Source organism: Alligator sinensis, unplaced genomic scaffold (assembly GCF_000455745.1).
Source record: "Alligator sinensis unplaced genomic scaffold, ASM45574v1 scaffold165_2, whole genome shotgun sequence".
Lineage (NCBI taxonomy): Eukaryota > Metazoa > Chordata > Crocodylia > Alligatoridae > Alligator > Alligator sinensis.
In genome coordinates, this window is record NW_005841965.1 from 932237 (window position 1) to 946478 (window position 14242).

At 40.8% G+C, this 14242-nt stretch overlaps 1 protein-coding gene across 1 annotated transcript in view; it reads right to left on the reverse strand.

Moving 5' to 3' along the window:
* ANO3 (anoctamin 3) overlaps positions 1 to 14242 on the reverse strand; it is a 462814-nt gene that overhangs the window by 97957 nt on the left and 350615 nt on the right. The window contains 1 exon segment of the mRNA XM_006020701.3: positions 5889 to 5989. Within this exon segment, the coding sequence (XP_006020763.1) occupies positions 5889 to 5989 (101 nt within the window).

Here is a 14242-nt window from a genome sequence, read left to right on the forward strand (position 1 = left end):
ACTGTGGCCTGGGCTCAAAGTCCACCTAGGAGAAGTCAATGGCTGACAGGGTGGCAAAAAGGGCAGCCACCAAGATGGTGACTGCCCCCTTGTGCTTCTCCACTAATCAGAGCCAAGGGGTGGGGCTACATGAAGGACAGACCACAGCTAAGATGGTGGCCACCCTCTTGTCCCTCCTCCCCCCCAGGGCCTCTCTGCCAATCAGCACTAAGGGGCAGAGCCACTCCAAAATGAGAAATCAGCTCCTTGGGCTGTGACCAAGCTGCAAAAATTGCTTTCTTTAGCTGTAAGTTAGGTAAGTCCTTACTCATCATGCTTTGTGGGCAGGATCAGTGATACAGGGCTGGTTTGCCCACAGATTGACCTCACAAGACCAATGCAGAATGCCAGATCCAGCTTGTGGGGCTGGTTTGATGCAAGCCCTGCATGAAGTGCATGGGGCCCATATGACATGGGTGTCATATGTGGGTCCTGTCCAAGACCCATGGGCACCATCATCAGCCTGTTTTACAGGGCTCTACAAGTTGTGTCCTTGACAAATCTGTGGTGCAGGTAAAGATAAATAGTGATTTACTTGTAACTCAGGGAAAACTTTAAGAGGGATCTAAAATTCAGGTGTATAATAACATTTCATTTTGTTGCCACTGAAAACTATTGTTTTTTTAGCCCTTGCAGCAAAAAAAGTGATGACTTCTCTCCACAGCAGCAATGTCCCTCCAGCTGCTGCTCCTGCACCAGTGCCCAGTTGGATAACTAGGGTGGGGTGACTGGGGCAACCATCCTAAGTGCCAACTTGTGGGGAGGGAAACTTAGGTGTTACCACAGCCATGGTTTGTGCTGGCAGTGTGTTGGCAGCTAGGAATCACTGCTGCCCCATGGATCCTGCTGTGCCAGTGCCTGGTTGCTTTGTTATGCCTCTCTTACTGCTACTGCTTTTCCTCTTCCCACTACCAGAGCCTCCAGATCCAAAGCCAGAGCCAAAGGTGAGTTCTCTCCAGTGGAAATTACATTTCCCAGAATGCCCCTCACTGGCACACATTCCTGCACCAATCACTGCTTTCCTGCTGCTGGAGCTGGAGCCAAAAGGGAGGAGGGTGGAAGGGTGAGGTACAATGTACTGGGCTTGTGCCCTGCTCAACTGTCCATCCTTGTGCTACTGAGTTCTGCTGTTGAGGAAATTGGGTACTGTCTAGGATGCAGTCCTATTCAGTTATGCCTCTGGCAGGACTATGTTATATTGCCTAGAAAATGTCAATTCAAGTAAAACATTTTGGGATTATTATTGTTAATAATAATAATAATAATAAATGTTCTACTTCAACTTTAAGAAATAGTTTACATACATACTGGGTGCATCTACACATGCTATTTGTGTGATGCAATAAACTCTGGTGCATTTTGCACTAGAGTTAATGGCTCTTGGGCACAGTGTCCATGTGCTCAGGACCACAGCAGTTTGAGCTGGGGCTGAGGAGCCCCAGGCTGGCAGCAGGCTCAGGAAGTCAGCTCCAGGCTCTGGGTTGTGGTGTCAGATGACAGGGGGGCTGCTGGGGCATGAGAGTGCTCGAAGAGCAGAGCATGGCTAGGTAGCAGCCAGGGGTCCTCCTGCTGCCTGGACTGATTGGGTGCAACCTGCGCTCGGATCAGCATTAACATGCGTGTTTAGGAGCAGTTATTGTCACCTCCTATAAGTTAGTATGGTCCTCAATAATATCTTATGGCAGTGAAAATTAGTTTTCTGTAGTTTAATAGTGTTGCACTTGTACATTGTGACGCTTTACACCACAGCAAATTAATCTACTATGCAGTTAAGCACACGTGTAGATCCACCAACTTGCACCCTCCATAGTTTGTTTTAATTAATTTAGAAAGTTTTTCAAGATGGCTATAAGATGTTATGATGCTCAGAATAGTCCATCTCTATCAGAATATTTTGAGATAAAGAACTGGTAAGAGATCAAAAAACAAATACAACATAAGTCTTACTAACAAGAAGATGGGAAAAAAAGAACAGTTCTAGGAAACTGGAAACAAATTGTGTAAATTGGGATACTATAAATAAATGTTTTCAGAATTCGGGCCTTTATACACATGGGTAATTATGTTTTGGTAGCAGCTCAGCGAGTGTTTTTTGTGACTACTTGTATACATAAAGTGTATTATTATGCCTAAGTTGCTGGATCCTGTAAAGCCCATCTAGTTTAACTTCAGAAGCACGGATTTATTTTTATTTTTTTATACGAGTCAATGCAAGTTCAGCCAGCCCACAAGATGTAGGATTAATCAGAGTGGTTTATTTTTGTGCTGCATTGCATGTCATATAAAATTCTCATACTAGCTAATCAGAGTACTGTGCACACTTCAAAGGCAGAGTAGGATTGCTATGTTTCCTTCTATAAATCACACATCAACAGTTCCCATGCTCTTATTTTATTATTTTTTTCCATTGAATTAAATAAGCAGTTCTTAGAAGGCCGAGTTGTTTACAGGACTGCCAGTGGCAGCTATAATAGCTCCTTTTCACCAACTCATTCTTCTGTGTTTGGGATGATGGCTCTCCTTTGCCTGAGGAGACAAGATTAGAGCAATCCAACACAACTATTCCGTTTTGCCCCTCAAATTAAACTACAATCAAACTTTTATATTGTTCAAACATTTCAAAGTGCTGAATCTAAATTAGCATTGTCTCTCCTTAGAGCAGTTATACTTTTCATCCTCAGAATATTCCAAAGAAAATAGCATATTCAATTTTGACATTCCCTATTAGCTAGGAAAACAGTATTATTTCCATTTTCACAGGAAAATTGGGTTCAGTCCTAGTAATGCTGAGCAAAACTGGAATTTTAAAGTGATCTTAAATAAGGTCAGAAATCTGGTCCAACAGAAAGCTCAGATTAAAAGACAAAAACTGCATTAGCCACATACACATTCTCATACATAACCTCACCTTTATACATTATTGGACTTTTTACTTCTACAGTTCAGCACAATTTAGATGATTAACAAAACTGCCAATGCAATTTTGCCAGGGAAAAAGCAGGAGTCAGAAACAAACTTGGGAACAGAACTTCTGATTCTCATCACAATATTTGAACCACCAAGCCACATCACTGCCCCATGATAAGATTGGCAGCTGACAAACTTTGAATACTACATAATTCTGTTTTCCATCAAGAGGCTTTCTGCATCCTGAGGGAAGGAAATACCAGGCCTTAGGCATGGGTCCAAAACAGATGGTTGCTGAAACTCACAGAAATACTGGAGTCTCTAACTCTAAGACAAAACATCCAGGATATCTCCCCAAGTTGAAAATAAAACAGAATCACTAATTCTGTCAGAAACTGCTGTAGATCTATCATGATTGCTTTCCAGAAATTTACACCTTCCAGTGCCCCACGAACCTCTCAGAAAGCCAAATATGGAATCTATCCTTGAAATTTACAGATGCTGACTGGGATATTTAGAGATTTTCTTCAGCAACCATAAGCAAAGAATAACCACACAGACGACTAAATAAATCCCAAATTTTATCTAAAATTTTAGGGACAATGTCTCCCTCCCATGATTAAACCTGCAGTAAGGGACACTTTTTGAAGAGAAGGAAAACTGAGTAGTCAATTTTCAGGAAAGGATCAGTTTCTTCCTGATTGCAATAGCAGAGATAAATTGTCCCCATGGAAGATGTGATAGGGCCCAGTCCTCATCACCTGACAATTTTGGGATGACTATTTGAACTAAAGCCAAAGCAATCTATGTATAGCACAGACTGTTTTTGAGACGGTCTTTGGAAGGAGCTCTTCCAGAAATGTAGCCAAGATCTAGGTTGTTTTACTTTTTCTGCATATGAATTTCCAGAAGGTTGGAGGGGGGCAGTGGATATTCCATTTTTTTGTGGTTTACCTAGTCTGCTACTCTTAAATTCACTGAACTAGGGAGTCTGGAAAAAGAGTTAGGTGCTTCCACTGAGAAGGGAGTTCTGTTCTTAGGGAATGCATTGACCAAGTGATTCAATTCCACTGAAGTGATTCCTAGTGAAATCAGCCCCAGTTCTGCTTGGAGGGAACGGCTGCAGGTAGACTAGGGCTTGTAACATTACCATTTAGGAATGTGCAATGTTATGAAAAACCTATAAGAACTTATAATCTTGCAGAAGTATTTTTAAAGGAAAAATGTATGTGGAATTACTAAATAAGGATGTATTAACCAGGCTGCTGGTAAAAGGCAGTATTGTTAATTGGTTTAAAAAAAAAAAAATACCAAGAAGCCTGGAATTTAAATAGGGGGTGAAAAGATCAGTAATGAGAATGTTAACGAGTGAAAGAAGAAATAGTAATATCAAAAACAATCCTTAAACAAAATGGAAGATGATTGTTATTCAAGGTAACGTACACAGAACTGTATGGCAAGTGATTAAGCCTAAAGTTTCCATTACATGATACTGCAGCATAATTTTCAGGATACCTGCAGGTTTTTCATTGAGGGATGCAGTACTAGTTTAAGCATACCATCTAATATGAGAGGGCCATATGAGAAAGCTGCTCCTTCCCCAAGCCATACTGCTCCACTTGAAATCAGAGGCACTGAGGCTGATGCTAGGAAGCTGCTGCTATAAGGACATACTTTGTGCAGGCTCAATAATTTTGATTTGTCCATCCCTTGACTTTAATTGTCACCTTCCCTCAGAATAACCAAATCCATAACCTTACAGGAATTCTGAATAGCTTTCCTTCCCCCCCCCCCCCCCCCATCAGTGATTCTCAACCAGAATGTCAGGACACCTTGGGGTGCTTCCAGTTCCTTTTAAGGGTGCCCAAAGGCATGATGAGTTTCAGCAGATAAGCTAAATACATAAACTCAACTCAGGCTTGTCCCTGCCTGGAGGATTGCCTACCCCTATGCAGACAGGTCCTGTCTAAGGAAATAAGCATTGTAATATATAAATTAGGTTGTGAAATTTGGTGCCAGGCAATTCTCATAAATTATGGAGGCCTGCTCAAGTCCAGTGAGGGGTGCCTGAGGTCCAAAAAGGTTGAGAATCACTGCCCTAGGGGGTGAACTGTGGTGGGGAGAGAACCATATTTTAATTTCCTGGCTTACTGTAGACAGGTTTATTTTGATTTGTGCCCCTGTCATTTACTACAAAATGCATGTGAGGTAATTTTTTAAGCATTAGAGACATTTTCACACATGCTCTAGGGGTAGGGGATCCGTGCTTTAATTAGAGTGGTTCAGAGAGTCGCTCTAATGGAAGTGCTGCCATGTCTCCTGTATCAGTGTCCCCACACTTAAAAATGGTAGTGGGGCTACTTGAACTAAAGCTTGTTGAATGAGCTTTTAGTTCAAGCACCCCCACCACCATTTTTAAGTGTGGAGATGCTGATATACAAGACTCAGGAGGCAGGTGGAGTGTGGCAATTGCTGTGCTCCAGCAGACTCGATTAATTGAGTCTGCTCCAAAGAGTTGCAATTCCAGAGCACTGGAGCAGCCTCAGAGCTTGTGTATAGGTGCCCCATGTGTTTGGAAGAAAAAAAGTGTCTGTGTCACACACATTGGTCATAATTTGCTGTGAATAGTAAGTTGCCCGTGTCCCTGAAAAATCTAACTAAGACAGTAATCTTATGAAACAGATACTACAGATAAACGTCAAGTGGATAGTGGTGTGTGCATCATTCAAACTTTCCCTTCAAAAAACTGGCCTTACCAAATAGGAATCACCAATAAAAAAAAGAAAGTAGTTGTGATTAAGCAGATGGCTTGCTTTGTTCAGTGGGAAGAAAAGGGGATGTACTTGGTTGTACCCTAAAAGATTAGTTAAAAATAAATAAATAAATAAATAAATAAAAGCATACAAATCAAAGTCCACAAAGTTAAATAGCTTCCACATTACCTGAATGGCATCCTGATGTTCATTCTTTCCGCATATTTACACAATGTCTCCCACGGACAGTGAATTTTAACAAACATTATATCGTTGTTTGTAACAGCTGGCTGCAATGAGTAGTAAAATAAAATATATTTTAACAATTTCATACCAAATGGCAGTCTAGTTTAAGAGCTGCATTCTGCTCTCAGGTGTGCAGGCTTGGCTTCCACTGAAGTTAATGACATTGTTCTAGGGTCCCGCGTAAGGAACAGTGCATTATACTACACGCACTGCAGCTGCAATGTGATAATGAATGCTGTAAGCTTGTCAAGGGAACAAAGAGATCATCAGGCTTTTTCCACTGACAATATAGGATTATAATTTTTCTACTGCAGAGGCAGCCAACCTCTGGCACATGTAGCACAGGCAGTCTGTGTATGTGGCACTCAGATTGGTGGGGAGGGGGGAAATGACAGTGCAATGGCAGATAGGGCAGGGAGCAAAAAGCAGAACAGGACCCTGGGCATGGGGAAGAAAGAAGAGCAGCAGATTGAGCAGGGGAAGGGGACCACAGTGGCACTTGGGTAAGGTATGGAGCAAATTTGTGGTACACCTACCAAAAAGGTTGACCCTTTTGGTAGGTGTACCACAAATTTGAGTTTTAGTGCATTCTATGATTTAGTTTCAAATGCCGCTAAAGATGAGCATTCCACCATTTTGGTTGAATGTGCTGTACTTGGAGCATACATACAAACTAATTTCCCTGATGTATAACCAACTTTTAAAAATTTCAAACAAATTGTAGTTACTATATACCATTCTTGGGGTGGCATTTTTATTCTACTGAACAAAAAGAACTGCCGTTAACTTCAAATAAGCTTGTTTTTTAGACATTTAAAAATGTTTATAGCTATGTGACCACACAGCCCAGTTTGCCCAGGACAGTCCTAGATTCTGGAGGCCAGTCCTGGCTGGCTGGCAAAAATTAAAACAAGTATCCTGGGCACAGGGCACGGGGCAGTAAGGCTGCACAGCATGAGCTGGGAAATAGGAAGTCCTAGCGGACAGAAAAAATTGCCCTAAAATAGGTTAGTATGACCATTAAAAGGGGAGATTATTAACATGTGAAGTAAAGACCTATAGTTCATTAATGGGACACTGACTCCCTTAACTGCCTGAATAGTAATACCAGAGCTGCCCCTATCACCTCGCCCCCACCTCTGCCTGCAATAGCGCTGCTGACTCGAGAAGGAGGGGTGGGGAGAAGGGGAGGGACGTTGTCCCATATGGTCATCGTATTCATAAGTAACTGGCTGCTTACTTGTTGCTAATTAGTAATTTTAAAGCTAAATTTTACAAGAGGACCTATGGGCAATATTCACAACTACACGCTCTCAAAATGTTCCTTCTCTCAAATTCATAGAGCTTCAAATAGCTGGGTTACATGTAAAAGTATTGTATCCGAACAATTTTCTTGAAATTAGGGCATGATTTTTTCCTGTTATCTTGTAGACTGTAATCGTTGTGAGGAAATTTTTTAGATACATTACAAATTACATCTTGGAAATAGGGATACGACAGTAATGAGAGCACTGAAGTAACATGGTATTTATTCTGAACCATGAGCTAGCTGAGCTTACGCCATGAGCCCAGGAACACAGAAAACATTTTGACTCGAGTAATTCCATTCTGAGAGCTGCCTGTGAACTGATTAGGAGAAAGTTAATATAGCTTATTATTTCCCATACCCTGAGTCTTTGTAGTAACCAAACCAATTCATAAAGTGCTTACAGGCAATTTCTCTGCTCCAGATCCCTTTAACAAATCTCTCAGAAAACAAGACAGCAACAATAATTCTGTATTTTTCCCTTCCCTCAAATCCATCTTTGATTAGCAGTATACAACCCATGCTACATCTCCAATTAAGAGACACTAGCAGGGAAGATGAATGTGCTAAAGAGGTCAGGATGCTGGTTGTAGTTCACAAGTCATTCTCCCCAGGGCACTTAATCTAGTTTGGAATGATATGTGGGATATCAAAAATATTTTGTGTCTCAGCCTGCTAGGGAAAAATGAGATTAAATGTGATGTCTATGTGGTGCATGGTGTGGATATTATAGATTTGTATTTAATATAATGTATAGACAGGGTGACCATCCATCCTGTTTTTTCTCAGGATAATCCTGAATTTTGAAGACTGGTCCTGAATGGGGGGCATAGATTAAAATGAGTGTCCTGGGTGCAGGGTGCAGTCCAGTGGGGAAGGGAAGTGGCAGGTGTGGTGCCCAGGGAAGACAACCAGATGGCGTTGAGTCTACTCCATCTCCATATTTGCCTCTCCCTGCAACACACCACTGAATTGAGAGGGAGGGAGGGGGGTGGTGGGGGGCAGTGTCCCAGATGTCCCCTATTTCCAAATGGAATAGATGGTCACCCTATGATTAGCTCTGATCAAATAATCTTTAGGATTTTTAATGCAATTTATTCCCAGATTTTTCATCCCCAATGCATACTGTGGTTTCAGATTATTTTATCTCCAGAAGTATTTGCTTGCATTTTTTAAAAGTGAAATACCATGACAATATTCAGTATTCAATATTCTTTCAAGAAATACATATATAAGTATAGGATTTAAACATATTCCATAGAAGATTTTTTTCCATAAACCCAGAAATTTTCATTCCCATTAAAAAGTCAGTAGAAGTTTGACACTGTCTCCAATGTCTTTTAAGGTCCCCACCCCCTTATTTTGTTTGTGACTTTCCTTTTTAACGCTGCAAAATTTAAAAAGGATTTTTCATACAAAAGCACATTAAGAGAACATTAACAAAGCACCCAAGCAAACAAAGAATCAACCCTCCAAAGAACTGTTTAAAAAGACACTGTAATAGGCCCTACCACTAAAGGCAGGTGTGGCACCTCCTGGCAGTCACTATAATCCTATCTGTTCTCCCTTCTGGTTAATCAGGGTACCTCCCTATGGTTATCTGCCATGTCTTTGATGTTACTTTAAAGTTGGGAGGCTGCCCAGTGACTTTTTCACTCTTCTGCTCCATTTCTCTGGGCCCTCAGCCCTGCAGGATCAGCTCAGCTCACTGGGCTTGCACCTCTGAGGCTGAGCCCCCGTCCTCTAACAATCCTTTGTCAACTGCAGCAGCCTCCCCAGGTCCCCTCAGTGGTCTCCTTCACCCCCTTCAGCCACTTCCAAGCTTCATGGCACAGAATGCAATGAGCAAAACTCCACCACAATTAATTTTGCAGATGGGGAAGGCTTTTAAAAAGCCCTTTCCAGGCTCCTACTTAGTCCTCCTGGCTTCTATCAGCTCCAGCCCTCCTGGGCCTATTCACAATTTCCTTCATCTCTATGTAGGGAGAAACTTCTGCTTGCACAGCCTGAGCCAGGCTCCAGTTCCAGCACTTCTTCCCTCAGCTACGAGCAGGATGCCCCTGCCTCCAGCTCTGCCAGGGTCAGACTGACCTTCTTCCTCTAGTTCAGGGCTTATATAGCCCTGATTCCTCCTCCTCCTGAACTGAGGTCACCCAAATGGGTCATTATCTAATTAGCTGCCAATTGTTTCTTATTTTGGACTTTGCGGCTTTCTAACTTTATTGCCTAGCCCTACTGTCCATAACAGAGCTTGGTCCCTGTTACATGCAGTAGTTCCTGAGAGAAACTAACATGAAAGAAATTGCCAATTCAGTAAGATGTAAATCATTTTAAACATACATGTGTTTTATTCTTCTTAGGAATCTCTGTCATATTGAATGAAATAGTTTGAATGTTTGTAAAGGTTGCCCATTAGCCAGTTTCAGGAAGAAGATAGGATTTATCTCCTTATCTAGCTCATTGTTTTTGGGACTACGTGCAAAATGTCCTGACTTCGCTTAAAGCCTTAATTTAAATTTTATCTTTAGAAGTCTTTTACAAAGAGAGCAAATATCCTGAGTTCCGAGAGATCAAACCCTAAGGCCTTTTAACAAGATTGGTAAGAAAAGGGCATTTGCAGTGATATGGAAGTCTCCCCAAGAGTAATTTAAAATGCTCAACAAAGGCAAAAGAATCTGTTGAGTAAGATCCGAGCCCAAATTTGGGAGTAGTGACAGGTTGAGTAGGAGGAGCCCATAGACGGCAGCTCGCTCAATAAAAACTGTAACTTACTGTCCCAATTTGGAGGTGACTTCACTTGCAGAACAACGAAGGAAGAATCGCAAGTGTAGGCCGGAACAGACTGATCACCTGATCCACCCTCTCCGTGAACACGAATCTCTTAGTTCACGTTGAAGCTGCAGAGCGCCCGAAAGGGACTGAAGGAAGGGGACTTAGTCCTATCACTGCTGAGCCCAGCTCATTGAATTGTATTGCTGAGGCGAGCCTATTGAATCGTATTGCTGAGGCGAGCCCATTGAACCGTACTACTGAGGCCAACCCATTAAATTGTACTACTGAGGAATGAAACCATATTTTGGTATTTGGCTTCTCGGAATTCTAGGATTGTAAGTATATTATAAAAAATAACAGTATTGGTTCAAATTTAACTTTTAGTTGTAATTGTAGTTGTTTTTGTAATACTAATTCTTATAGCATTGTTTGGGAAGGAAGTGCATTTGGAGCATTGTTTCTGATATATGTAGTTATTGTGTTCTTAATGTTTGTGGTGTTTCTTAAAGCTAAGCAGTGTTATATACATAGCAAAGAGTTTTAAAATAAAATTGTGTTGTATAAATTAAGTGTGTAATCATTGTGAAATCGTGCAATCAGCTAACTACTCCCCCAGCCAGTGCATCAAAACGAATCAGTAAATTGTGTGGGATTTTCTCTATTCCATAACCCACTAGAGACAATCTCCTTTGGTATCTCTCCAGGTCTCCATCTCTCCCTCATGCCCCACTCACCTCTTCACAAGCATTAAATGTGATGGCAAGAATTGAAAATAATGCATCACAGAAGAGATATGGTAACTTTTTGTTTTTTGAAAGTCTGTTGCACACACACTCAGCTGAACAAATTAAGCTCTGTATAAGCAGGTGCAACGCTGAACAAAGTTCTCAGCAGCCCCACCTATCATTAATCTAGCAAAGAGAGACTGTACATAAGCATCTTAAACCATCATCTTTATTTCTCACATTAAAGTTAATGGACATGTATTCAGAAGCAATTATAAAACTCTGTTTATGTTAATTTGCATAGATCCATTAAAAGTAACTGTTTCAGAATTATCCAAGTTTTGTGTAAAGTTGTGATTATTTATATAAACCCTACATGTTGTTTTTGGTAATAGTTTCTACTTGGACTAATTCAGAGCCTTAATCAGGAATGACAGGAACTCCTTCCATGCATGACTGCTTACCAAAGGAGCTGAAAAAGGTGAGAATTTGTGGGTTTGTGGTGATCTATGATGGGGATTAATTTTATCACTATTTAATTCTGCTCCCAAGTCATTATTTTTAAAGTTAAATTTTTAAAATGTGCCATTAAGGTCAGATCCTGCACAACTGAAGACAATAGGAATTATAGAATAAACATAAAAACAGGGCCCAAAGGAGCTTCAGAAAGTCAAACATGTCCAACCTGCTGTTCAAGGCAGGATCAGACCAGATTAAATAATTTCAGACAAATGTTTATCTAACTTGCTTTTAAAAACCTTCAATGATAACAACTCTACAACTTGTCCAAGCAACGTGTTCCAGTGCTTATCCACTCTCATAGTTTGACTATCTGGAAGAACTTTATAACTAAATTATCCCTCTTGAAATGTAGATCTTCTTGTCCTTGTCCATGTGTTAATAGTAGAGTCAATCACCAATCTCTATATAAATACCATTCTGGTAGTTGAAGACTGCTAACAAATTCCTCTCAGTCTTCTCTTTTCAATAGTAAACAATTCCACTTCTTTCAACTTTTCCTCATACATTATTTTTCCAATACCTTTTGCTGCATGCCCAGTTTCTCCATGTCTTTCTTAAAGTGCAATGCCATAAAATACTCCTGGTGAGGCCTTATCAGTGCTGACTAGAGTGGAAGAAGAATCACTTTCCTTGACTTGCAGATGGCATTCCTTGGCACTCTTACATGTGCTCCAGCAGGGGTGTGGGGGGCTGCTTGAATCAGAGCAGCTTCAAGAGTTGCTCTAATTAAAGAGCCTGAGGTATCTCATGTATCAGCATCCCCATGCTACAAAATGGTGGCAGGGGCACTTTATCTAAAACTTGTTGAATGAGTTTTAGTTAAAGTACCCCCTCTCTCATTTTGAGGCACAGGGACACTGATACATGAGATGCGGAGGCACGCTAATTAGTACACTCCAGTAGACCTGATTGAGGCTGCTCCCATGCACTGTAATTACAACATATCGGATCAGTCTCTTGAAACATGTACAGGCACCTCCTGTTTTTATAGCTTGCTGCTATTGGCTTGTTTTGCAACCACAGTGAACCATAGTATGAGTCAGAGTACTATAACTCCTACATATTTTTATGCAGAACTTAAGCCTGGTCTAGAGCTATCCAAGTTCAGTGCCACTGGGGAATGCACACTGTATGGGTGGCCCCCCCAGGATTCTCCTCCCTGGGCAGTTCTGGCAGTGGTATACAGCTCTTCCAGATACCTTTGCCCCTTCACACAGACAACACCCTGTCTCCGACTGTGTGGCCTCCTCCATCTGCTTATTGTATTGGCAGCGTTTGACCCCTTGCCAGGGCTCCCCCACCTGGCAGCAGTGGGAGAGGTGGCTGCAGGGGCTTGTGAGCTGCCAGTTGAATAGCTGTTGCTTAGCCAGTTCCACTCCAGTTTATTTGGGAATTTGATTATTCCATCAGAAGTGGAGAACTTTTCACTTTTCCTTCCTGAAATTTAATTAAATTTCAGACCACTTTTCCAGTTGATCAAGGTCATTCTGAATCTTAATTCTATTGTCCAAAGTGTCTACAGCCCCACCCAGCTTGGTATCATCTAGAAATTTGTGTATACAAGTTTTATTGACTACATATAGTGAAAACCAAAAGCAGGGAAAACAGATCTAAAATGTACTGGCACTTTGCCTGAAACCATTTCTTCTAACGCTCCAATATAGGGAATGAACTTGACAGTTCAGAAAGCTTACCATTCTTCTCAAATTAAAACTCTTTGGACATTAGGCAACTCCTTTATAAAAATGTGCGCACACACTATTCTGGCATGTTTTAATGTAAATTCATCTTGCCATATATTAAAAAACAAATCTTGAAAAGTAACATTATAGATCTCTGAAATGATTTAGGACAATACTGCATATATTTAAACATTTTCTACTTTTACATTCACTTCAGTTGTATAATCAGGCCCATCCTCCAAGTCATTCATGATTTAAAGAGTACCAGACCCACAACAGGCCCCTAGGAGCCCAACTTAATGTCTCCTCCCTATTGGACATAGGGTCTGTAAGCACAATGATCTGACCAATTGCATATCCTCCTTACAATATATTCATCTAGGCTATATTTCCTTAGCTCACTAGTAGAAAAAAATCATGACGGACAGTGTTGAAAGCCTTCCTAAATTCAACTTTAAATAAATAAAATCATTTTCACAATATGCTATTTTAGGTCAAGGCATAACAGTGAGCATAAGATTCTGTTATCCTGGTAGCAGTATTTAATACTTCAGGTGTTTAACCTTTAAGCCACAAGTAATAGGGGAGGAAAGATATGTACATAAAAAAATTAGAAAGACTCCAGAATAAATCACACAACTACAAGGGCTTTTCAGGTCAGCTTGGAGGGTGCCTGTTACAGTGCAACTAAAGTGAATATAAAAGCAGAAAACATTTAAAATATATATAATTTTGCCCCAATAATTTCAGAGCTCTATAGTGCTGGTGTCCAAAGAGTTTTAATTCAATTAAAGCGTCAATTACTTTGATTTAATTACAGCATACTTTAGAATCAACTAAACATATGTCAATTCTGTAGGCAAGTCAGAAACAGACAACAAAGCAAAACATTCCTAGCAGGATTATTGTTTGCGCATTCCTTCACTCTTCAAATGAAGCAAAGCACTAATGCCCAAGTGATTACTACCACTGCAAACTATGCCTGGCTAAACATCAACTCCTGCTCAACACATTTTTAAATGATTAGAAGTGACCAGGATATCTTTATTTCACTTCATCCTAGTGAGGTCTTGCAACCTCTGTTTTCTAACAAACTGTCAGATGAGGGGAGTTAATTCAAATGCCCAATGGTAAGGGAAACTCTGACATAGAACAGTACTGACAATATTTCTTCCATTTGTAAGCGTGTTCTAATCTATTTACAAAGAACTAGGGTTGAAATTCAGCTACTTCCATTTGGACAGCATCAGACAGCCAGTGCACAGCAAACTGCACAACCCTGATAGGGAA